At 43.6% G+C, this 26,477-nt stretch overlaps 1 protein-coding gene across 1 annotated transcript in view; it reads left to right on the top strand.

Annotated features, from left to right (window-relative positions):
- Positions 1–26,477, top strand: part of ALK (ALK receptor tyrosine kinase) — a 671,693-nt gene that overhangs the window by 175,742 nt on the left and 469,474 nt on the right. The window contains exon 2 of the mRNA XM_039238463.1: positions 19,128–19,247. Coding sequence (XP_039094394.1) covers positions 19,128–19,247 — 120 coding nt within the window. The remainder of the gene's footprint in view (positions 1–19,127; positions 19,248–26,477) is intronic.

The raw sequence follows: 26,477 nt of genomic DNA, 5'->3' as shown, positions 1-26,477 counted from the left end.
ATAGTTTAGCCCAAACCGGAATCACCTATGGGACATTTTCATCTCTCATCCTCTCCCTCCTCATTCTTCCTCTACCAGGTGACGTGACCATCAGAATCTCGGGGGCATTTGAAACTCTAATCCTCTTCAATTCTTCATATGCAAAATGATATCAATGATATCATAGGATTGTTGTGATAAATAAGATGATGCATGTTTATAGGGTTTTACACATAGTAAGATCTCATTGTTGGCCATTATAACATTATTGTGACAAATAAAAATTAAATTTATAATTTATACTCCTACCAGAGATGTATGAAATTATCTATCTCATTGCCTCTTATCATTGTTGAGCATGGTCATTTTAACATTTGTTTTATTTTATTTTATTTTTTGCTTCAAATTTTTATTTAAATTCTAGTTAACATAGAGTGTAATATTGGTTTTAGTAGTAGAATTCAGTAATTCATCACATACATAGAACATTTATTTTAAATTAATTTAAATGAATTTATACCACATTACTAAAATTATTTTAAAATATATTCTAATTCAATAAGTGAAAAGTAACATTTTGGTATTTTACTTCGCTTCCCTTTGAATACTGTTAGAGTTGAACTCTGGCAAATATGGATTAGCCATTTGTATTTCTTCATGTGAGTATGTGTGGGAGGGTATAGTGAGGGAAGAGTGAGATCAGGATCTATTTATTTTACAGGGATCTTTGTTTTGTACTTATTTTCCTTTTTGGTGTGGGAAGGTGACTATGTTGCTTTTTTTTTTTTATAGTAAGTATATTACTCTTAGTCTGATCATATCCCTATTGAACTAGTTTTGTCTCCCTATGATCAGTATATATTTCTAACGGTTTCTAAGCCATCTGCTTAACTATCCATTTTAGAATCATGCCAGAGAGCATTATTAAACTTACAAGTTTAATTATGTTCCTGAACTCCGTTCCTTTTTCCTATTAAAAATAATCTGAAAGCATTTGCCAATCTTCTATCTCTGACACGATGTCACATCTCCATGATTTGCTCAGAGCTTCCAGGAGGTGGTAGAGATTGTCTGCAGCACCTTCTGTCTGGGCTCAAATGTGGGTGAGGGGAGTGAATACAAACAGCATTCAATAGAAAGACATTACTCATTCAGTCAAGGGGTCCAGGACAGGGTCAGGAGGAGGCTGACATCTGGCCCAGCATCATATCTGCATCCTGTTTCTCTGCTTGTTTTCCATGTTTCCATCCTAACTGGATGTTTACCTTGTTCCTGCGTTCTTGCCTTGGCAATCTAATTTATACTTTACTGGGTCCCAGACTGACAGCATATCTGGCACTCTCCACCTTTGTAAGCCTAAAGACTCAAAGTTCAGGCCTCTACTGCTGGCCTCTCTGATACTAGCCAGTGGTCTGCCAGGATCTGCCTGCCCAAGCTCCCACTCATCTTCCTAAGGCAGCTGCTTCATCTCCTCTTGTCATTGCCTACCCAGCCCTGCAAACAACCACCCCTGAGGCTGTGTCTGGATTTCACATCTTTTCTGCTGCCCATAAAACTCTCATTCTCAATCATAGAGATCATACAGACTTCCCTGAAATTTCAAAACTCAGACTTCTTCATGGCTGGGCCCAAATTTTGTCCAGCATTTCCTGTATTTATTATAATGATAATAGATTATTATTTATGGTGATATAAATAACATTTGCCGAACACATCCTGTATGCTAGGCATTGTGCCAAGTGGTTCAGAAGCTTTCTCGCACGGCATCATCAAGGCAAGCACATAACATTGATTCTATTACTGTCCTCACATCACAGACAAGGAAAGCAGAGCTTAGAGGAGTTGAATAGCATGGCTGAGGTCACCCTGGTGGTAGTAGGTATAGGAGATGTGAGTTGATTTCAGGTCAGCCTGATGTCTAAGCCTAGGATCTAAATTCCAAGATGATAGGGCACCATCTGGGGTTTCCCATCTGGCCTCCTCTTCCTAATGTAGTGTACAGCCCCTTTTATAAACTCTCATCTCCTACCACATGTCTCTATAGCAAGGGTAACTCAAACAGGAGGAAGCTCTGGCTGCCATTTCATTCTGCTGGAGTGACATTGGATTTTCTCTTCCCTGATCCTGCTTGTAACTTGTAACTCCTTCATGACTTCCAAGAAGCCCGGCTAGGATGTGAGGGTGATCTGGCTGCGACATCTGTCACCCCATTGATCACCAGGGTTGATTTGGCTGATCTGGCTGGCTAGGTGGGTGTCCCCTTCCTCCCTCACTGCTCCATGTGCGTCCCTCCCGAAGCTGCGTGCTCGGTCAAAGAGGATGACCTTCCCAGATAGAGGAGGACCATTCTTTGGTCAAGGGTATATGAGTAGCTGCGCTCCCCTGCTAGAACCTCCAAACAAGCTCTCAAGGTCCAAGAAGCCCAGCTAGCTTACTCTTCCTTGGTGCTCCCCTGGCAGGACAGGGGCCCCATGAGCTCAATGTGTGTTTTTCTCTTTGGTGTCACACTCTCCTGTTTGCTCTGGGAATGGATTGCCTTCACCTCACTTCTAGCTTCCTTGCTCTTGCCAGCAGACTGCATCACATTCTAGAGCTTCTCTCTGTTGGTCTTATAGCTGCTCCACTTATATCCACTCCAGAGAGAAAGGATCTCAATGCTTTTAATCTTTGGGGTCTCCCTAACAATTAGCAACCTACAAATGTGCCTTCCTCAAGCCGTTTTATCTCAAGGGTGAGTCAAACCTATTGTGGATATAATTGCTCCTTACCTTGGACAGGAAAACTGCGTAGATCTACAAATGTGGGGAGTGGGGAAGCCACAAATGGATCTTCCCACGTGCGTGATAACAGTTCTTTCCTCCCCTCTCCCTGTTTCAGAGTCTGGAACCTGAGTATCCCACCCCAAGAGGACCCCACTATACCTGGAAAAGTAACTTTTGTATCTGGTTGTATTTCTTTAACTTTAATATTCTGACTGCAGCAACTTCTCAGTAGTGGCAGATTTAATAGTCACAGTTTCCACGACTTGCAGGTGATTCCAAATTCCATGATATGTAATAAATGTTCGCTTTGCTGAGATAGGAATTTTAAAGTCTCACACTATTAGGCTGGGTGTGGTCTTAAGTCAGTTAGTGAATGATTTGTTGTTTTCTACCTATTGTGGCAATGCATTTTACAGAAGTAATGATATGCCTCAGCAGTACAATGGATGTGGGTATTCCAGAAGTCTCTGGATGCATTGTATACCAAAAAAAAAAAAAAAAAAAAAAAAAGATAGAGGAGGGGGGAAGGTTTATCTTGGGTGCAAGGCCTGGAGTGGATGGGAGTGATGTCTCTCCTCCCCACCCACTGATGATCTGTTAGTGAGTGTGAACAATTAGCAGGGAATTGAGTTCACCTTCCTACAACCCCTTTTCTGGTCATGGCAAGAACCTCTCTAGAAGTAAGGCTCACTCTATACACAGTTATAAGCAATATAAGTAGTAGTATCCAATTAGCTCATGTTTCATTCACCTCCTCCAAATATTTCTAATGCTCAGTCCTAACTGCTTCTCTTGAGCTAGACTGATACAGGGCACACACATTATCCCGACATGAATGGAAACCTTTGGTTAGCATTTGGAGATATTCAGGAAAGTAAGGAAATGTTTTCACTTTACATCAAGGGGTTTTATATTGTGTAGATGCTGCCTGAGTGTAAACTACTTGTACTGAATATACCCTTTTAGTCAGCAGGCTAGGTTTAGTTTCCTCATATACCTGATCCTGGCAGCCGTCATGTCCTGATGTTGCTCAAGCTCCCCAGTGACAAGATTTGGAAAGTTTGGGAGAGATAGACTATCACTTGCAGAAAGAGTCCATTATCTTGGAAGGCACTCCTGGAGTCATTGGCGAAAGCAATTTCTCAGAGTTTGTGCTCAAACCTTAGAAGGATCCTCCTGCCACTATGATTGAAGGGGCCCAGGATGGAGCCCAGCCGTCTTGGTTGGCAAAAACCATCAGTCATGATGAGCCACTAATCCTGATGAGACTCCTGATAAGACGCTGCAATGATGACAGATGAGGCCACGTACAGCAGTTAACTCAGTCATTTGTAATCATTACTTTTTGGCCATTCAATAACCATCCCGTGAAATTATTTTCTGAATTTCCCAAGGTGGAGAAAGGAGCTGAGTTTACCTCCCATTTTTTTTTTTGAAGCACCTCAGCAGTTATAAATGCTTGAATGGAACTTTCTATGGCTCCATCAGATCCAACTTCAAGACCCTTATTCATTGGAATCACCTGCTCTGTGTGGTGATGACACAGTGTTGAATATATATGCTCTTTCCTGACTGCCGCAGATTAAGTCTCAGGATTCTTTGGTGGCTAACATCTCTGTTGCTGCTTTGAGATGTCCTTGGGACAAGGTGCAGAGTGATGGCATTCTCTCTTGCTTCTTACAGTGTGGCTCTGGCCACATCTCTTGGCCCAGAGCTCCTTACTCCAGCAGTGCCATGGACATGGGTGTACTGCAAATAGCCAACAGTTGTACAGAGATACCAAGCTGTTGACCCCTCAGGACTCAGGGAGGCTGAGTCAGAGTAGGAGTGGCTGAAGCCCTTGGACCACTTGCCTCAGCTACAGGTATCCTGTGTCCTGTGTACCCCAGTGGACCATATAAATATCAGTTTCTCTGTGTGTCATGATATGTAAAAAGGTTAGGAAGCATTGACTCAACGAATTTGGATTTTCATTTTCCTCCTCTGTAAATTGGGATTTTTAAAATTATCTTACAAGACCATTGTGAAGATCAAAGGCTTGAATGCATATAAAAGGGTGGTAAGAGCTGCCATACATTTGTTGAGTGCATCACTGGTTACAGAGAGGTAGGACTCTGTCTCCAGTTTACCCTCATTGGCTGTCCCTTTGAGATTAAGATAGAATTCCACTTATTTTTTTAAATTCCACTTATTTTAAAATCTCTCCCAAGTCATGAAATCAATGTACTGTATCTTTTATTTACATTCAAGCACTGACATACATATTTTCTAATTTTTTAAAATGTTTATTTACTTTTGAGAGAGAGAGAGAGAGAGGTGCGGAGGGGCAGAGAGGGAGACACAGAACTCAAAGTGTTCAGTGCAGACCCTGACACAGGGCTCGAACTCACTAACTGTGAGTTCATGACATAAGCTGAAGTCAGATACTTAACCAACAGAGCCCCCCAGGTGCCCCTGACATAACACATTTTCTATAGTCTTTGGTTCTTGTGACTTCTTTAAAGGATCTGCCAGAGCAGAAGTTCTTTGCCCCTCTGCCCAGTGATGCTGAGGGTACACGCAGTGTATCTTCCTCCCATGGTCTCTCTGCATTTATATCCCAGCTTCTCTCAAGTCTGCCCAGGCCAAGGCCTCTCCCTCCTGATAAATACTAGCCTTTGCTCCCTGTGAGCCTGTGTTGACTTTGCCGTGGGCTTAGAGCATCACATGTTTCCATGGTTTTAGCATTTGTGCTCCAAGTTGTTAGCTGTCTGGTTTTGCTCTCTGAACCCCCACCCCCTTCCCCAGGTGGTTCTGGAGAATGACTTTTCTTAGCCCTGCAGAGATCTCATGGGTGGAGAGAAAATCTCTCCTGCCCTTCTCAACAGACCTTAAGCCAAATGCTGTAAGTGTGAAAACCAAGTCACAGAACCACATACCATAAAATGTCAACACTGGTTTTTTGGGTGCTGGAGGTAGGAGTTGTACTTATTTTCTTCTTTAGAAGTTCCTGAGTTTTTCAGATTTTCTATAGTGAAACTGAAAATGTATTTTAAAATATATTTCTAATAGATGCACTCAAGATGTGCTTCATGAAGGCAAATAGCAGCTCCGACATTCCTTCACACTTGCTGGCTCCAAATTACTGCCTCTGTCTTCAGAGCCAGGCGGTTTGGAGGGGGTGGAAACCAGGAGGGAGGGGGTAGAGGCAGCCGTGTGGGCCATTGAATTTCCTCTTTTCAGACATTTCTCTGGCAGCTAATTCCAGGTTGCTCATCTGTATGGTGGCGGCATGACTTTCATGTTTTCCCCAAGGTGTTTTATGGCCTTTTTACAGTGGTACTTTGAATAACTTTCTCTCAGTAACTTCCAAATGGTGAAAAATACCAGATGACTTCCCTTCTTCCTCTGCACTCTTCTCTGTTTCTGCTCACTCCTCATTGTTAGTCTCTTTACCATCTCTTCCCTCACCTTCTTCCCTCTTCTTTTCTTTCTCTTCCTGCTGCCCCCCTCCCTTCCCTTTTCAACTAATATTTAAAACAAAGTAAAATATGGTGGTGATAAAAAAAGGCTTTGGTTATGTGGCCTGGGCCTTGGTGAGGGGAAAGCGAATACGGATTTATCATCAAGAGCTAGATGGCGGCAAGTGTTCCAGGGGCAGTTTCATCCCTTCACTTTTCCAGAAGGCACTTTAGTTTTCAGACCTGTAACAACCTGATGTGTCTTCATTTGACTTCATCCTCAAGGCCAGGGTAGAATTGCCTGAGAAATTGATGCCTCAGCTGGGGCCCTAAAGTGGATGAGCAGAGTTAACCAGTTAAAGGGAGTGGGACAGGGAGGGAGGGCACACAGGGAAGGGGTCTCCTGGAGCCCAAGTCTGTCTCAGTCCAGAGGACCTTTACCTTATTCACCACCAGGAGGGGTGAGGTGTTACTGAGGACCTCTGCCATGGGGACCAACCAGCAATGCCACAGTCCAACTCAGAACCTCTTGGCAGTGATGTTGACTGCCCTGGAGAACAGGGACATGGAGTTGCACACAGAAGAGAGATTGATCAGATCGTGGATTCCTGCAGCATTCTCCTAACTGAAGGCAAGGCTTCCTTCAGGTCAGCCAGGAAGGCACTGGACTGCCACAAAATGGCTGCATTGGTAGGACTACCCTGTCCTATTAGTCATCCTTCTGCCTTATCTATGATACTCAAGCCCATGAGCCAAGCTTCCTGGAGGGACAAGGCCTGGAATCCAGACACCAGAACCCAGCCTTTCCCCTTGGTGTATAACTGTGTGCTTAAATTCTGCAGGTCCATTCCCCTGGGGTTTCCTCCTCAGATTGCTAGGCCTCCAACAAATTGCACCCTATGTGTCCTTCCCCTGGTCAGGCCAAGGCCCTATCTATGGGGAAGGCATCAGGCTGGTGGTGGTCTCCATGGAAACAGTGCTCGCTGGGCTTCAGGCCGTGGAAAGCCAGCAGGCCTGACTGAAAGTATATGTTTCTAGGTGACCTTCCTGGTTGACCTGAAGAAAGCCTTGCTTTTGTTTAAGAGAATACTGCAGGAATCCATGATCTGATCAATCTCTCTTCTGTGTGCAACTCAATGTCCCTGTTCTCCAGGGCAACCAATAGGTTCTGAGTTGGACTGTGGCATTACTGGCTGGTCCCATGGCAGGGGTCCTGAGTAACACCTCACCCCATCTTGGTGATGAATAAGGAGCAGGTCCTCTGGACTGAGACTGACTTGGGCTCCAGGAGACCCGTTCCCTGTGTGCCCTCCCTCCCTGTCCCACTCCCTTTAACTGGTTAACTCTGCTCATCCATTTTAGGGCCCCAGTTCAAGCATCAATTTCTCAGGCAATCCTTCCCTGCTTGAAGGCTGTAATCTAGCCTCTCTTTTATACTTTTTCATAGGGGCATGTGACTCTCCTTCATAACACATATCAATGTTGAGACGTTGAAAGGATTTGTGAGGTGGGGCCTGCTGTCTACTACCCTACCTTACTCTAAGCTCCTCAGCCTGTGAGCTCTAAGAGGGTAATGTCTAATTCTGCTCACTAAAGCATCATATCAGCCAAGGGCAGAGTTTGTCACATAGGAAATGCTCAATAAATATTCATTTATTGAATTAATCTTAGTTCCATTCTTTTTCACTCGAGGACCTTGGGCAAATTATTTAACTTCTGTGAGTGTCAGGTCCCTCATTGGAAATAGGGATAATAATCCCTCATTCAGAAAATTGTACAATTTACGTGGGACAATGGTTGTACAGCACCCAGCATAGGGCTAGCATGCTTAATAGGCACATTTGTGAAGTATTGGTTTTTTCCTTAGTTTTTTTTTTTTTCATCCCATAGTACTGTACAGAACAATAGTTTGAAGGTTTAAAGAGCAAAAATACATGTTCCCCTACTTCTTTTCCCCTCCTTCATTCTTTATTAGCTTCTTCTGTGGTTGGATGAGGCACAGAATGAAGGGTCAAAAGATCAGATTCTTGACTTTTCACTAGTGAGATGACCCTGGGTAAAGCATTGGCTCTTCCTGTTTCAGCTTCCCCATGTATGTTATAGGAGGATGTAGACAAATGGTCTTTAGAGCCCTTCCCAACTCACACCCTGGGTTTCTGCATAGGGGTCAAGGGTGACACTGACCATAGCTCTTCACAGTGCAAGATGAGTGGAAGCAAAAAGGAAGAAGAGCAGCCTCCAAACAGGGAGAAGCAAATTAGGCTATTGGCCTGTCTATTTTAATACAAGCTGAGTTTATTTTAGTAATGCAGGTGAAGAATGTTTTAAAATGCATCATCATGACAATGCCCCTTGGTAACAGCCCAAGGATTTCTAGTGTATCTTTCTTCAAAAGAGCCTGAGGGCTTTGTATATACTGTCTCATTAATTCTCAGAGCGTCCCTAAAGTTGGATGGAAAAGCATGATGAGTTCTGTTTTATATGCAGCGAAACAAAGCTTCAAAAAGGTTAAGTAGCTTACCCAAGGTCGCACAGTAACATCGCTGTTCCCAGGAACCTGGGTCTCTATTTAGAACACCAGGCTGTACAGGCATTCTGCTTCTATTCTCTGGAAATGAGTCCAGCCATGGGTGAGAGGTCTTTGTTTGAGAAATGGTATTTGAAGTGTGGTTTCCTAGAGGATAGACTCTTTCCTGAAATAAGAAGGTGACAAGTTGATAAAGAGAAATTGAAAGGACTAGAAGTTAGCAGAAAGTGTGCTGCCCCTCTCCTCCTATCTCAAGCATTCTTTCCCTGTACCAGCCAAGGCCCATCTCAAGGGCCAAGCATCAGACCTGGTGGTAGTTTCCATGGAAACAGTGCAGGTTCAGCTTGAGGCCCTGGAGAGCTGACTGCCCTGGCTGAAGGTGTGTGTTTCTAGGTCACCTTCCTGGTTGACCTGAAGGGAATCTGTCATCCTCAGGAGAATGCTGCAGGCATCTGCGATCTGATCAGCCTTTCTCCTGTGTTTAACTTGATGCTGCTGTTCTCCAAGGCAGTCATCATCATCTCCAGAAGGTCTGTGTTGAAGAGTGGCATTTCTGGTTAGTGCACGTATCAGGGGTCCTCACTCATGTGTTTTGTCCTGATACTAGCTATGTGACCTTGCACAGGACAGTTGTGTTTTCTGGTTCTGAATCTTCTCAACTGTAAAAGGGGTTAACTAACAGGACTATTGTCAGGATTACAAGATGAATGACTCCCAAAGGCATCAGTGAATCAGAAACCATGGTGATTGTAATATCCACTCTTCTTGGCTGGAACTCACCTCTTCTTGTGAAAGTGGGCCATGCCCTCTCCAGATGTTAGTCTGGAAACTATCCTTTCCTATCTTGAAACATCACATCAAGAGAAAAGCCCATTGTTGCTGGATATTTTGTAGCTTCTAGTTCAACTTAGCCAGAAACTACTGGGTCTACTGGTGGATGGTTGTCACTACAGGCACTCCATCATTCCACAAAGTCTTTCATTGATGGCCTTGGTTTTCTAGGCTTCCTGGTCTTTGTGTCACTTGCAGTAAAGCTCTCTGAGATCACAAGATGAAAGTCCTAGTGGCAGTCTAAAGTCTTTCTTTTGATTATTATTCTACTCAATGTATTTTGGAGGAAGAAAATATGCTTGAGATCACAGTGCAGTAAATTTCTTAAAGAGTAGAGTGCAAGAAAGCCACAGAAATGGACCCAGAGCAAAGCGTCATGTTGCCTTGTCAGTTTGTGTTCATGTGTGTGTGAAGAATCAGGCCATCTGGAGAATAATACCCTATGTGTTGCTCTTGTGGATTAGTATAAATGCTAGTTAGTCTTCCTCTGCTACTGAAAGCCAGTGAGCAGTGAGTCCACCCTAGATAGGTAAGTAGGTCCAGCGACTAAGTGTACCTGGAACAGGGATTGCAGGACAAGAGAAGGCCCTGCAGATCTCACAGTCCAGTCATGACCACTTGCTTGGGACACTGAGGTCATCTATAGATAGGTCAAAATGTAGCAGCTGAGAACACAAATTCTGAAGGGGCAGCATCAGATGTCACAATACCTTCCTTATCTGGCTTTGGCCATGAATTATGAGTCACTGGTGGCCTACATGGTATCCCAGCTGATCGGGAGCTACCTGGGGTCTATGCCCCTGATTTGTCCCTGACCTTGACCCTAGGAAGAATGTCTTCCATGGGAAGAAACAACAGCCCTATGAGAATTTTTCCCTAATTTCTTCTAAATCTGTGAGTTTGAGATCTGTGAGTGAAAATAACATACTATTATCCTCTTTTGTCATGAATGACCAAGGTGGTTTGAACAACTTGATAAGCAACCTAAACACCACCATCCTGAGTAGCAGCAAGTCTTGATGGTCAAGGAGGAAGGAAGGCCCAGCTGATTTTTGTGTTGGTCTGTTCTGAATTCCAGCTCAACTGCTTTGATGGGCCTCAAGCTCAGAGAGGATGGGGAACCTAGGAGAGGGATTTGGTTGGGACCTTTAAGGAAAGGCAGGGTTTAGGAAAGCAGTGATTGAGGAAAGATGTTCTAGGCAGAGATCAGTTTATGCAAAAGTTTGAAGACACGTGTACTAGAGAGCATAGAATGCAAAAGGATTCTGAGTGGGAAATAAGGCTAAGAACAAGTAGAGGCGGAAGCATGAGACTTCAACTTTACATGGTTTAGTCATTTTTGCAGAAACCTCTTTGTGATGCCCTTTCTGGTGTGGGTCTAGTATACCCTGCAGGTAACCATCTCCTCTAGGGCTAATGATTTCCTTTAGATTCCCTCAATATTCCTTAGTGCCTGCTTCTTCTGACTGACAGACGTGGTTCACCGCTGAATGAACTCAGCAGCTATACACGAATCCTTCTGGGGTTGGGGAGAGACAAAACACATGTGTTGAAACTATGACTTTCAACAGTACAAGAGAATATAATGAGAGATAATTTTTGCTTTAGGACTTGAGCTGCAAAGAAAGAGCACAAACCTTCCTGGCAGAGTGGGAAGGGGGCTTGGAGAAAGGAGAGGTGGAGTGGGGGCCGTTTAGCTCCATTCACATTCCGCCCCTGACACTAATAGCCCCTCTCTGAATGAGCCAGCTGGAAGGAGCTGTGAAAGCAAAGTATGGAGAATCAACTGTGTATGAACTGGAGAGGGCCTTCGTGAGCAGCAGATTCAACCCCCTCATTTTGCAGTCCTAGCAAAGGTGTGGGAGGTCTGCTTGTTTAGGACAAAGGACACATCTGCACATCTCTCTCTTTTCTCCGAAAATCGTGTCCCTGTTTTTCAGAACTTCCTGTTAAAACTCCAGCCTCACCGCTGACTCTAGGAGTTGTGTGAATTCACTGGGAAGGTGTCTGTGGCTGAGCAGATGTGGGCTCAGCCCTCTGAATAGGAAAACCACTCCCTCGGCTCCAGTCAGGGAGGCCCAGCCCGGGCCTGGCCTAGCTACTCCTGCTCACCACCACCATTTGACGTTAGGACCGCTATTTATTTGACTACATTAAGCTTTGCTTTGTGTGACACAAAATCATTGTAAAGGAATGCATTATTAAGTGTGTTTTCAAATAAGGGAGGAAAACTAGCAGGCTGTCACTGATTGTTTTGTCGGAAGGAAAATAAATAAGTAAAATGTGTATGAGGCGAGGTAGAACAGTTCCAAGGAGTGTTCAGAATAGAAGCGTTTTTACATTTTATTGATGTAGGTTTGTAAAACATGCTTGCTAGTGAACCCAGGGCATTTATGTAAATAACCATCACACACAAATAGCTCTTTGTTATTTACACGGAGGCAAATATGACATATTTACTATATAATGTACATTGGCTTAGAAATAAATGGACACACAGTGAGACCGTATAAAATAAAGACTGGAAATGAAGATATTGGCAATTGACTGAAACTGGGGTATTAGAGATTATGGACAGTTGGCAGAGTTAATAATTAACTGGTGAATAGTACAGAAACAGCTCTTGGGAGCACTTTTAATTTTTGGACCTTGTATCTGAGATCCCTGGACACATGAAAGGAACCAGGACTCCCCTTCATTCTGGATTCTGAAGCAGAGGTAGGAGCATAAAACTTCAAGAACAGCATAGCCGATATTTAAAGAGTAGATCATGCACACGTTAGCTCATCTGGCCCTTAACAAAACCCTGAGAGTTAGTACAACATACATTATTCTTGATCTTATCATTTTTGGAGCATTGAGGTTTCACAGAGTATGTGATTAGCATGAAGTCCAACAGCTAATAAGTGCCGGAGTTAATAATTTCCTCGAGGGTTCTAGTTTCATGCATTTGACAATTATTTATTGAATGCTTACTATATAGTAGGCATGGGGATGTATCAGTGACCAATGTAGAAGATACACAATAAACATGTGAATGTAAATGTAGGAAATAATAAATGCACATGAAGCGGATAGAGAGTGGTTTACAGAGAAGTGCTGTTTCTGGCAGGATGAACAGGAAGATCTTTCTGAGGAGGTGACATTTAGGCAGAGACCTGGATGGAGAGAGGACATGATTGTGTGCCTTTGGGAAAGAGGAGCTTCCTGGGCTGAGGGAAACACCAGTGCAAAGGCCCTGTGGTAGGAGTTTGTTTGGTAAGTTTGAGAGATAACAAAGAAGCCTGTAGAACTGGAGCTCCACAGGCTAGGGAAAAATGGCTGGAAATTAGTCTGAGAGACAACCAGGGACTATATCACACAGGGCCATTAAGGGCTAGGCATGGCAAGAAATGTGTAAACCATTTCAGGGCTGAAGGACAGTCAAACTATTCTGTGGAAAGTTGCCTCAAAGTGAATAGTAGTGGAAGCAGGAGGCCTGCTCGGCGTGTATAGCAGTAATCCAGGTGAGAAGCAATTGGAGAGAAATGGAAGGGTAAAATTCAGGTAGAGCCAGCAAGAGTTGTTGATGAATTGCTGTGGGGAGGGAGGGGGAAGAAGGAAGTCAAGGATGCCTCCTGGTTTTGGCCCAACCAACCAGAAGACTTTTGTCATCACTTTCTGAAATTGGGAACACCTGGGTTTAAGTGGCGGGCCATCAAGTGTTTAGTTTTTTGGGTTTTTTTTTTTAACTTCATATATTTTTGAGTGCATGCATGCGTGTGTGTGTGTGTGTGTGTGTGTGTGAGAGAGAGAGAGAGAGAGAGAGAGAGAGAATGCACAAGCAGGGGAGGAACACAGAGAGAAGGAGAGAAGCAGAATCCCAAGCAGGCTCCATGTGTCAGCACAGAGACTGATGTGGGGCTCAACTCCACGAACCATGACATCATGACTTGAGGCAAAATCAAGAGTCTTACGCTTAACCAACTGAGCCAGGTGCCCCTAGTTTTGCACATGTTAAGTTTGAGATACTTATCAGGTAATAAAGTGGAGATTTCAAACTGGCAGTTGCATATATATTCTGCTCTTTAGGGAAGTTGGGCCAGGAGATACAAATTTCGTAGCATTAGTACGTAGGTGGTATTTAAAGGTATGAAACTGTGTGAGATCACTTTGGGAGTGAGTTTAGATGGAGAAGAGGAAGCTCCCCAACTTTCACAACTGTTAAATAATAAAATAATACACCTCTATCCCCTGCCCACCAGAGTTAAAAAAACAAAAACAAAAACAAAAACAAAAACAAAAACAAAACCTGAGCTTATTTACATGTCAGGCAAGGAGAAATTCACTGAGTTGTTCTCTAAGGAAGAAAAATCAGTTTTTAAAGCTTTAGGAACAGGATTCCATGGTGGTGATGCTAGGTCCTAATTGAAAATCAGCACTTTGGTTAGGAGAGAATGAGTTTATAAGTCTTTATGTGGTTGCTTAAAACAGATTCCTTATTCATTGGTCAGGAGTCTTTAGTGAGTTCCAGGAAGTGTCAAGTGTCTTGAGGTCACTTGAAATTCACGGTCATTGATCACTGTCAGCTGATTAAAACCACTGTGATGAAATTTAATATTCAGCCATGAAATCTCATAGGCATTTGCTACTGGAAAGTTGAAAATGGTTGTGTGGGGGCATTTTGTTTTGTTCTGTTTTGTACAGCCTGTAAAATGGGGAAGATCTGGCAAAGAACAGTAAAGAGGATCTGCCACCAGAATAGGAGGTGAGGACTGTGGCCGCCAAGGACCACGTGGTCCCCAGGATATGAGGAATTCAAGAAGTAGGGAGAGGTCAGAGGGCTCACATGCTGCTGGGAGGCATAGTAGGAGAAGGACCAAGACCGTTCATTGTATCAGCAACTTGGGTTGCCAGTGACCTTGACCTGGGATAGTGAAGACAATTTTGATTTTATTATGTTAAAGAGAAAAGGGGAAAGGAGAATGTGGAGTCAGGATCACAGACAAATCTTTTAAGAGATTTAGCTGTAAGGGAGAACAGAGTAGGGGAACAATGGCTGAAGAAGACTGGTGGTCAAGAAAGGTTTTACTTTTTTCTTTAAAGATGCTCCACGTTTGCTACGGATGAGACTGACTTTGTAGAGGGGGAAATTGTTGAAATCAGGAGAAAGGGGGACCATTGCAGCAGCAGATTCTTGGAGGAGAGATACGATGAACACCTAAGTGGGAAGGTTGCCACGGCTTACGAGTGTAGACAATGGATCCATTGTATCAGGAAGGAATGTAGTGTATACAGGAACTGATACCTGTAAATTGGTAGATTTGCTCTCTTTTCCCAGTGAAATGAGAAATAAGACCACTCTGTGAGAATGTGGCAGAGTGGGGGGATTGGAGATTTGAGGGGTACGAGGAAGCTGGGGGCAGTGGTACTGGAGGGAGGGAGGGTGCATTGAGCTTGTCAGGGAAGACAGTAGGATTCCTGGGCAGAACTGAAGGTCCTCTTGAGGTTTGTTATCCTACACTCAAAGTGAGGCGTGTCAGCATTATGGTGTGTTCCTCCCCTCCCTCTTCTCTCTCCCCCCCCATCACACTCAGCTGCTCATGACGACTGTGAAGGAGGAAAGAGGCAGAGGGGTTGTTACAGTGATGGACCTAGAATCCATGGTGGACAGAGTATCCTGGACAGGTTAGGGGGTTTCTCTCTGACCAAATACCCTGCAATGCCTGGAAAGGGCTCAGGATACCATCAGAAACAAAACAAAAACAAAAACAAGAACAAAAACAAAAACACCACAACCCTAAAACAATCTTATCTGTAGCCAACCAGAAATGCTCTCAGTCCAGAGTGCATTTGTGTGCTTTTTGCTCCTCAAGTGGTCTCGGCCTTCACTGGCCAGCCTCACTTGGGCATCTGGCAGCTTCTTGCACCTGTTTTCCCCTCTCCTTTCCTTTCCAGTCCTCTTCCTGTGGTCTAAGATACACTCTTCTTGAGCCAGAAGGTCCTATTTCACACCTTCCCACCAAACATATGTGCCGGTGAGGCCCATTTCACCCTGGATCCTTGCATTTTGAGAGGTAAACACCAAAAAATGAAGCGATTCTCTTGTTTAAACGGATTGCTTCTTATGGTGTCCTTGCTTCTCTATGCTGGAACCCGCCCCTTTCCCAACCAAGGGTGAGGATGGGGGAATAGGAGGTGTGAAGGAAAGAGAACCTCTTCCCTGCACTGGTTAGATGCAGAAGTACTTTATTCTGTATATTATAAATTGGTGTATATTCTGTGAATTTTGACTAGAATTCATGTCTACCTCTGTGCTTCAGATTTTGACAAACAACTTGGTTTAAGGTGGGCTGTGTTTTTCTTGGTCTTTACTTTTTCAGGTGAGGAGGCCCATCCTTTTGGTTGACCCCACATGCAGCAAATCACTCAATACCTATCTCCCTCTGGGGACCATATGAAGCCAGTCTCCTGGCAGAAATTCTGGGAGTTCCTATAAGGGCAGGATACATATTTCTGCTTCTTCTCCAGTATTCATCTTTGAAGATGCCCAACAATTTATTCGCAATTTTGGATAGAAAACACTAGGTTTTTTGGGTGGGGGATGACCCATAGTGATGCTCCTTATTGGGCCATGACTCAGCCCTCAGAGCCCTATCTTTTGAATGATTTCAGATATTTTTTTATCCATCATTATTTAACCTGGCCTTCATCCGTCTAAAAGTCATGTCCTACTGAATAGGACTTACAGATTTGTAAGTGCTTCCTGAAGTCTAGCGCCATCCACTTGGTGCTTCTCATCCAGGAAGAAGTTAGTACCATTACCAAACTAGGTGGTTAAGAAAACTGACATCACTTGGAAGCTGGGAAGTATTGCCTAGGCTTGATCTTCTTACCTCTTCAAAACTACTAAAAATTGATCTGTGTTGATATACATAGAGATGCAAATTTTTATTCATAGGGAAGTCATTGCAAGGGTTTGGTTGTCAGTCTTCTCAGACCCCTCGCCCAGTTGCCCTGCTCTGGAGCATGCTCTGTGGTGGCCCCTGGCCTTAGCCATTGCCCTCTGGGGGTCTGAAGCCCAATAGAGTGCTGTAGAACTCCTTGCCCTGGTTTGTGGAGGTTCCATGGTAGAAGGAGCATAGTCTGTAGCATCAGGCTAACCTGGCTTGTTGACTGTGGTCTTCTGCCTACTGGCTATTTGGCCACAGTCCAGGTATCTAATTTCTTCCTGCCTCAATTTCCCTGGCTGTAAAATGAGAACCAATAATAGTACTATTCACAAGGTCGTTGTGACAAGTGAATACAATCACTCATTTAAAGTGCTTAGCATAGTGTCTGGTCCATATGTTCTCAAGTCATATATTTTTTTTAAATGTTTTATTTATTTCTAGGAGAGAGAGAGACAGCGTGAGCAGGGGAGGGTCAGAGAGAGAGGGAGTCACAGACTGAAACAGGCTCCAGGCTCTGAGCTGGCAGTCAGCACAGAGCCCGACGCGGGGCTCGAACCCACGAACCGCGAGATCATGACCTAAGTGAAAGTCAGACACTTAACCGACTAAGCCACCCAGGCGCCCCTCAAGTCATATTATTAATTAAAAAAAAAAAACTCTAATAAACCTCAGTCTTGCCCCCAGGAAGACCTGTGTTTTGGGGCATGATGCCTCTTAGCCCCATTGCCCATCTATAAAACAGAGCTGAGATGAGTGTGACATGAGATGGCTTCCTTCTGAAACTTATTAACAGAGCTCCTAACCCCTATCAGGGCACATTCCCCAAGCCATTTGTAGAAATGCTATCAGAAAGATGTATCTGGGCACCAACCAATTCAGATCTGCGTTCTTTCGAACAGACGTAGGAGAAAAGTAAAAATCCCTTTTAGGTACTCAGGAGGCAGCTCTTTCAACCCAAATCTTTGGTGTTCTTGGGTTTTTTTGGTTTGTTTGTTTGTTTTGTTTTGTTTTGTTTTAAGTACTCTCCACACCCAGCATGGAGCCTATTGCAGGGCTTGAACTCATGACTCTGAGATCAAGACTTGAGCTGAGACTAAGAGTCAGAAACTTAACCGACTGAGCCACCCAGGTGACCTCCAACTCAAATCTTTGGAAGGCAGAGATAAGGATGTTTCTTGCAGGAATGTGACTATAAATGTCCATCCTGTTCTAGCTACAAGGGCACATGGTCCCATGGTCAGCTTTACCTAAGTACAGCACCAGCAGATAAAACAGCAAAGGATCCTAGAAACAAAAGGCTGTCATGTTCACCCAGGACAGTAATTTCCTTAAAGCATGTGAAGAGAGCTTGATACTTACAAGAAGTTGGAAGCAAGAGAATACGGCCCAGTGGAACTGCTTCTGGAGGTGATCTGGAAAAAAACAATAAAGTGAAAAAAAGACTGGAAAAAGCCTTCTGTTGCTGCTTCCTGTTCCTCTTTCTTTTCTTGCTCCTCTTTCTCTTCACAAAGTCTCTCCAGGTGACTTAAGAATTGTGTTTGAGTAGCAAACCAGCTCACTCACAGTGGAGCATGGCTTTTTGATATTAGATGAACCTGGGTTCAGCTCTTGATTCCATTATTGGCCCCTCTGAGCCTCAGTTCTTGCATCTGTAAAATGGGGGTATCTCAGAGAGTCATCTTGAGAATGTGAGATTATCATGTATGAATATCATGTGGGATTATGTGGGTTAAGAGTCCAGCATAAGTGCCTGGCTCATCAAAGCTGCAGAAGAAACCCTAGTCCTCCTTCCCTCTTCCCCTCACTCAGTCTTGCTTACATCTATCTGTGAAACAGAGTTGATTCTCTACTTGAACAGAAAAGCTGTTTTTTTCTTTAACAGAAGAAGCTTTTCCTGCCATAAAACATTAGCAAGCAGGGATTGAGTTGGGGATTTTCTGGGAAGAACTCCATAAGAGCATGTAACATGTGTTCATTTGGTTTGTAGATATATTATAATTACTTTTCACTACACAAAACCCACTCGAGGTACCGTTAAGCAAAGGAATAATGCTGCTTTTGCTCCTTTTCTCTCAACCCTTCTTTCTCTCATGCAAATAAGAACATTAATCCTTTGTGGCTCCCTGGACTGTTGACTGTGGGAAAACACATCATCTAGCTTTTTTTTTTGTCCCTGAAAATAACATAATTGTCGAAATCTCATAACTTCTGAGTGCGATTCCAACCCTCTCATTGATAAGGCAATAATAACCCAAACAAACAACGTTAGCTGAACTAACAAATCTGAACATAGAGTGGAGGCATTATCTAGATGAGATGAATTGAAGTTCTCTACAAAGTTGTACAAATTCTTATAGGCAGAATAGACTTTGAATAGAGCTATTAGACCAAGCCATTAAGTAGCCTGGCTTCAAGTTAGGCTCCCAGAGATGTTTGGTCACAAGATTCAGACTTCTTAGATTTGGCTGCCTTGGTAGAAAATGTACACTGTCGTACTTGAGGTCAATTCAGTCTACTAGTGGCTCAGTCTTTGTTCCCTGATATTCCAGTGGATGACATGAAAGCTCCTTACACACTTCTCCTATAAGCCATATGAGCGACAGTTAGAAGACACACCTTAAGCACACGGGTCAGTATTCTCTGTTTTTATGTTCAGGTCACAGCCCCTTGGAGTCACCGACAAACCTGCCTTCTCCTCCTCCAGACCTTTTTGCGTGGAATCTGACCTGGATAATGAAAGATTCCTTCCCTTTCCTGTCTCATCGTAGTCGATATGGTAAGTATAATTTTTATAGTCATTTGTGATGTACAATCACTGTCTTATAATTAAGGAAGCTATGAGTTTTAGTATCCACTGGCAGACATTCCAGCCAGATCTGGCCTCTCCAGAGTGACAGCTGCATTCTTTATCCTAGATGAAGCCCACGGCTTTGCTGCTGCTGTATTCCTGCACCCCCACCCCACCCCCAGCCTTTATGGCATATAATGTTCCTGATGCACCTGCCCAATCATTAGATGCCACACTTATTTGCATTTTGACTCTGGTTTCTAGACATAGGGCTCTAACTCATGAGTGTTTCTGGTGATGGTGATCTCTTGAGAAAAGATAGGTCTTCTTGGGCCCCTCAGGTGACTCCCTGACATTTGAGTAGCTCCATAAGTTTCCTAGATACTAGTTCAGCTCATGTGACTCTGCACCCACTTCAGAAGTAAGGAGGCCAGGTCCTGTTCCATTTTCACAGATGTAGAAACTGAGCTTAATAAATTGCACAAAGTGAACTGTCTAACTACAAAACCAGAATTCTTCCCTTACATTCACTTTTCCTCCCAGGGGGGCCACCTACTCAGCCTGCTATATCCTGTCTTCAGAGGCCATATATATATATGGGATAGGATTCCTCATTCTCTGTGCTAACAGCTAACATTCTAACAGCTCGTAGGAGCTGGGCCTCTGAAAAGGAAGAGCAGTTTTCAAAAAGAGCTAATGTATCTTCAGGTGGACATTTTTTCTTCCCTTGAACTTCTCTAGAGTGAACCCCATTAGAACGGGTATTAAGCTGTATTTGTTCCCCACTTTATTGTATCAGATAGAGGATACTCATAAAAGCTTGTGCATGGTGAATGAATACAAAAGGCTTCTGGGGATGGAACTTACTCATGAGGTCTGCTTCAATTAAGTATTTATGAACCTGGTATAGCAGTGAGTTCTAGATTCCCTTCTGGGCATATTTACCCATACTGATATTCAGTCTCTGCCATTAGACCTGAACTTTTTAAAATGCACCTAACAGAGATCTTCCACTCACTGCTATCCTTCATGAATAAACGCAGCTAATCTTGATTCATATTAACTATACCTTTCATTTCAAACTTAAAAAAATAAATGCATCAAAAACCCTAAAGCAGTTTAGGATTATACTCTACTGGGATGTTTCCTGCTGCTTCTAAGCCTCCCTAGTGGGAGAGGAAGATCAGTAGTTGTCAGAAGATTCCAGATAAGAATTACTTCTTGATTTTATTTAAGCCAGACATTGAGTGTCATTTTGTGATAAGGGCAAGTGTCTATAAATAATTGAAATCTGGTCCTTTGTATCGTTACAGCTTTGTAACCAGATTTGCGATACAACCGGTCTTTGGATAACATTTTGAATTTGCTCTCAAAGTCGTTCAGTATCTCTGCAGGATGACAACTTTTATAAAATGCAGAATGTCCAAAAAAGGCAGGTCTACCTCCTGCATGACACAGAGGGCATTGCATTTGTTCTTTGTAGCACATCCAGAAAGAGATTGTAGGTTGAAAGGAGAACACCACTGGAGTTTATTAAGCTGTTCCCTACCACTGCTTGGCCCTGATACACCTACTTTCTCCAAGCCTCACCCTTCTTATCTATAAAATGAGGTAGAATGACATGCTGCCTTGGAAAAAGAATAGATCAAGAGTATTCCCAAGAGCCTTTTCAAACTCTCCTTATGGCCTAGTATCCTCATGAATTGCCACCATCTAGGCAGAGGAGAGGACCCAAACCATTGGCCAGACATTGCCCAAATGCCGGATGAAGGTGCCAAAGGCAGTGCCAGTATTGCTGTTGATTACAAGGTGGGGAGAACTGATTCTTGATTAGTGGCCCCTTGACTGAGTGCACTGGTAATTTCAGAGCCTTGCATCTTACTATATTTAATTTAGCTGAGGAAAAGGTTCATGCCTCCACCATCACTGCTATGTGCCTGGTCTAGTGCCAGATGGGCAGAGGGGATACAAATACAAATATAGGTAAGACTTATTCCTTCCCTCTCAGGGCTCATAGGCCAGAGAAATAATTCCATAGGCAGCTAGGCTCATTGCCACAGTGAGTACCTCTGGGGGCTGGTCCCGGAGCACAGATGTTGAAGACTCCTCCGAAACCCATTACAGAGCAAACTGAAGGCCAAGACTCCTGTCCCCTTAAGGATGTTTGTGGGGGCCCAGCCCACATGTCTGTATGAACCAGAGAGGCCAGCAGGCTCACTGGTGATAAATCCGTACCTTTCAACTGCCGTGAAAGACATTTTAAGAAATGTTAACAACTTCATTAATTTTAAGGCCTCAAACTTGGGCAGAGAAATTTGACTGGAAAATTGCCGCCTGAAGGGATAGTTCTTCAGACAGTGAGAAGTAACCAAGTCTCAGCAAGTCAATGTGGGTGTTTGAGTGGCAGAGCCTCGTGCCTGTGTCCTGGGAAGGAGGCGGGAGGGCATGTTCTGGAGTGGGGTGCACAAGGGGGCAACGAGAGGGGCCAGCATCAACCTGCCCACAGGCATCATGACGGACAGCCGCAGGCCGGCCCTCTCAGGCAGGTGCTCTGGTCCTGAATTGAATGTGGCTTTCTTTTCAATGGTGTTTTATGAGAATAGATGAGGTGGAGAGAGGCTAACAAGATTTACTCACCCCCGGCCTGTAATTATCTGCTTGAGGAAAAAGTTTGACCTACCTTTTTGAAGTCTTCCCATATTTCTTCTAATTTACGTTGAAGCCTTTTATGTCACTTAAAATATATTTTCTTCAGTGGTATTTGGTATCTGATTCCAGCTCTTTCTCGCGTCTTGTCCTGAAGGATGGCAGCCCGCTGATTTCATCATTGACAACCAGAGAACTGCACATTCCTCCCCCAAGGCTTGGGAGGGGGGAGGCATCTAAAGAAATTCCTTTTCCCCCTTTTATCATCAGCTCTGATGCCTTAAGATTATTTATAGGTTTGGGCAGAGGACTGTGCTCTCACTGCCCACCCAGATAAAAGTCAGATTTGACCAGTAGCTCCTGGTGCTAAGAGATGTGGCTGTCATCACATTGAGTCCTAGAGCCATGGATGCAAGTGGTACCCTGCCCACTGTAGCTCAGGTTTGTGCCCACTCTGGGTGTGTGAAGAATCAGATCAACATGTAAAAGGTAATATAATCAAAGGTTCTGCCCCAGGTGAAGAGGAGAAAGAAAATTCGTATTTATTGAAAAACAAAAATGTTGATACTTTGCAAAACTCTTTCACACCCTTTTTCTCACATAAGCCTATTATCAAATTATTTAATATCCCATGTAAATTGAGGGCCAAAGATGTTTATTAACATATTCTCCTTATGGAACAGAACAGCAGTTAGAAAAGATTGAACCCAGATTGTCTGACTCCAAGTCGAGTGCTCCTTCTACTACAACACAAAGTGAATTCCAAGATGAAGTCTTCCTTCCATGGAGAGGGCTCTCACTTCCTGGTGTTTGGACTGAATGACTAGTCTCATACCCAAGACCTAGGCAGCTGTAGAGCCAAGACTTGATATCCCCATATTGAGACTATTCCAGGCAAGTCAGCGAATTCATCTCTTCCCATACATGGTCACTGTGGGCAGTCTTGTGTACCCCACCATAGACTGTGGTCCCTGTTATGGGCTGAACTGTGTTTCCCCCAAAAGAAATGTTGAAGTCCTAACCCCTAGTGTCTATGAATTTGACCGTATTTGGAAATAGAGTTTTTGCAGCTATAATCAACTTGGGTCCATACTACATTAGAGTAGGCCTTAATCCAATATAACCAGTGTCCTTTTGAGAAAAAAGAGACACAGACACACAGGATGGACACCATGTAATGAGGGAGGCAGAGATTACAGTGATGTATCTACAAGCCAAAGAATGGCAAGATTTGGCAGCAACCATCAAAAGCTGGGGAAAAAGCATGAGACAGATTCTCCCTTAGAGCTATCAGAGAGAGAATAGCCCTTACGATGCCTTGATTTTGGACCCCTGGTCTCCAGAGCTGTGAGAGAATCAATTACCTCATTATTATTTTTTTTTACAAATAGTTTATTGTCAAATTGGTTTCCATATAACACCCAGTGCTCATCCCCACAAGTGCCCTCCTCCATGCCCATCTCCTTCCTCCCCCCCACACCCATGAATCCTCAGTTTGTTCTCAGCATTCAAGAGTCTCTCATAGTTTGCCTCTCTCCCCCTCCCCCACTATTTCCTCCCTTCTTCTCCTCCGCGGTCCTCCATTAAGTTCCACCTAATCCTCCTATACATGCAAATATATATTATTTGTCCTTCTCTGCCTGACTTATTTCGCTCAGCATAACACCCTCAAGGTCCATTCATGTTGCTACACATGGCCAGATTTCATTCTTTCTCATCGCCATGTAGTATTCCATCATATAGATAAACCATATCTTCTTGATCCATTCGTCTGTTGATGGACATTTAGGCTCTGTCCATGCTTTGGCTATTGTTGAGAGTGCTGCTATGAACATTGGGGTCCATGTGCCCCTATGCATCAGCACTCCTGTATCCCTTGGGTAAATTCTTAGCAGTGCTATTGCTGGGTCCTAGGGGAGTTCTATTGTTAGTTTCCTGAGGAACCTCCACAATGTTTTCCAGAGGAGCTGCACCAGTTTACATTCCCACCAACAATGTAGAAGGGTGCCCGTTTCTCCACATCCTCGCCAGCATCTAGAGTTCTCTGATTTGTTCATTTTAGCCACTCTGACTGGCGTGAGGTGGTATCTCAGTGTGGTTTTGATTTTCAGTTACTATTATTTTAAGTCACCCAGTTTGCTGTACTTTGTTTTGACAGCCCTGATAAAGTAATACAGTCCTTTGCCCCTCTAATCCTCCAATGTCCAGAACATTGATTCCTAGAAAAGAAAGATTCCTCCTAACACCCAACATCAGGGTACCACAAAGCCATTGTTGGACTTTAAATAAAAGTTCTATTACAACTTTGTGTGCTTTAAGCCCATGGGGACCCATCCAATTTAAGGTCTGGTGCTATTGGAAAGAAAGAAAAATTAGACTTTTTAATTACTTTCCCTGCTGCCACTACCACCATCACTGATCCTGTTAATGTATCAATTTCTTTGATTGAAAAGTCTGGGTAAATTAAACATCTCTCTCTCAAAAAAAAAAAAAAAAAATCAACCTACTACAGAACTGAAAATGGAAAACAAAAAGCCCGCAAACCCCTTACGGGATTTGCTTCATAGCTCTGGCAGGAAGTCAGCTTCATCACATTTCTGAAATTACATATTTAATGTGGCTGGACGTGATCAGTTATTCCACCCCCAAGTGCCTGGTGTTAGTGAAAAGTTCCCTTGTGGGCCACTGTCAGGGCTGAAAGCTTTCTTACCAATTCCTCTGCCCTGACAGGCCAGGACTTTTTGTGTTCTCTTTCCACCCTGCTCCATTGAACTGGGAAGTCAAGTTCTTTCCTAGTCTGTGTTCTTGTATTTTAATCTATAACATGGTGAGTACAGGGCCTGTGAATGCAGTCACCAAAAAGACTGAGTCCCATGGGGCACAGCAATGCTGGCGGTTATATAAAACCAAGAGCAGGGTATGTTTCTCACCCTGAGGACTGCTGACCTGCTAGGGACCAATGAACCCTCTCCATGAAAATTAAATAACCAGCAGATGGCTTAGATGTTTCAAGGAAAGACTTGTTTAAAACACCCCACTTGAATACCCTGGTTTCTCTTCAGATCGCATAAATCTTTCGCCTTTTTAAAACACCCCACTTGATCATATCCCTTACCTTTAAAATGAACATCCACTCCATAAACACCAAAAATGTAGCTCTATATTAGTGGCAGATTGGGTAAAGAGAAGCAGAAAAGAAACAAGGCAGATTAAAAGATAAAAGACAGATTGACCAACTGACACAAAGGCAAGAAAAGCAAGTTAAAAGACAGCCATTTAAAGCTATTGTCACAGACATGGGGAAAGGTATTGACAAAAGGGAAAGAAAGAAACAGATGAGAGAACAAAGATGGAGATGCACAGAGAGAAAGACAGACAGAGAGACAAATGTGGGAAGGATCACTCAGGCCTGTCTGGTCTCCTGTCAGTGTGTTCTTTCTCCTGCTAGTGTGGTCTTAGGAGTCCTACCTGGGCAGGTGGTTCCCTGATACACAGTCTAATTGTGGCCTCCCCACTGAACATTGTTTCTGTATCCCTACCTGCCTACATCATTTCCCTCCTTCATGTGTCTCTGATGCCACATAGAATGGGAGAATGGGTATAAACAAACTTGGAATACCAACTGTGATAGGCTTAACAGTGATAAAGACATATAAGACACTCCCTTCCCTCAAGAATGGTCAAGGAAGAGGCAAGCATGGCCACGCTATGACAGGTGAAGAAACAGAGGCATGTTCAAAGCTCACTGAAACGTAGGGAGAGACAGCCAGTTCTATGGCAGACTTAGGAAGTTATATGTTCTGGATATGGAGACAGCTTTGTTGGGCTTTGGACCCTGAGACCAATGAGAAGGGCATTCCAGGCAGAGGGAAGGAATGTGCAAAGGCATGTTCAGGAACAGGTCAAGCTCAATAACACAGGATGTGGAGGACCTTAGAGGAAGCAGCAGTGATGTGCCTGGAGAAACAGTTACTTCCAGATGTACTCAGGATTTAGAATGATCCTCCTTGAGAAGCATGAGTTGGAAAAGGAATGGCAGGATGGGAGTCTGGGACCGATTCGGGCTATAAATTACACATGACTTCGTTGTCTATCCAGGAGATCCTGCTTGGGTAATTGAGTAGATGCACATTGTGTTAACTGAAACAGGGAGGAAGAGAAACAGTTGACAAGGAGAAATGATGACCAAGATATTCAGAGAGGAGAAGGTAGGTGGAGAGAACTATGCTGAGCAAGTTATATTTGAATGTCTTCAGGGACATCCAGGTGAAGACAACAGGGAGAGAGTTGTAAATCTAGGTCTTGGCTTTGGGGAGAGGTGAGATAGAGAGTCGTTAGCATAGAGGTTGTAGCTGAAGCTAGTGATCAGAGGATGAAGGTCCAGGATGTTGTATCTAAGAAGTAAGCAGAAGAAGAGAAGCTTGACACACAGAAATGGAGAAATAAGAAATGTAGGAGGAGACATAAGAAATGGTATAGTCAGACAAGCCAAGGCAGTAATGAATTTTAGATACGGAAATAATCGGCAGTGTTGAAGCCACCTAGAGATAAAGTGGAACAAGGACTGTTAAG

Source organism: Hyaena hyaena, unplaced genomic scaffold, assembly GCF_003009895.1.
Source record: "Hyaena hyaena isolate Hyena2069 unplaced genomic scaffold, ASM300989v1 scaffold_140, whole genome shotgun sequence".
Lineage (NCBI taxonomy): Eukaryota > Metazoa > Chordata > Mammalia > Carnivora > Hyaenidae > Hyaena > Hyaena hyaena.
The sequence above is the reverse complement of the archived record's forward strand: the minus strand, read 5'-3'. Positions and strand labels throughout refer to the sequence as shown.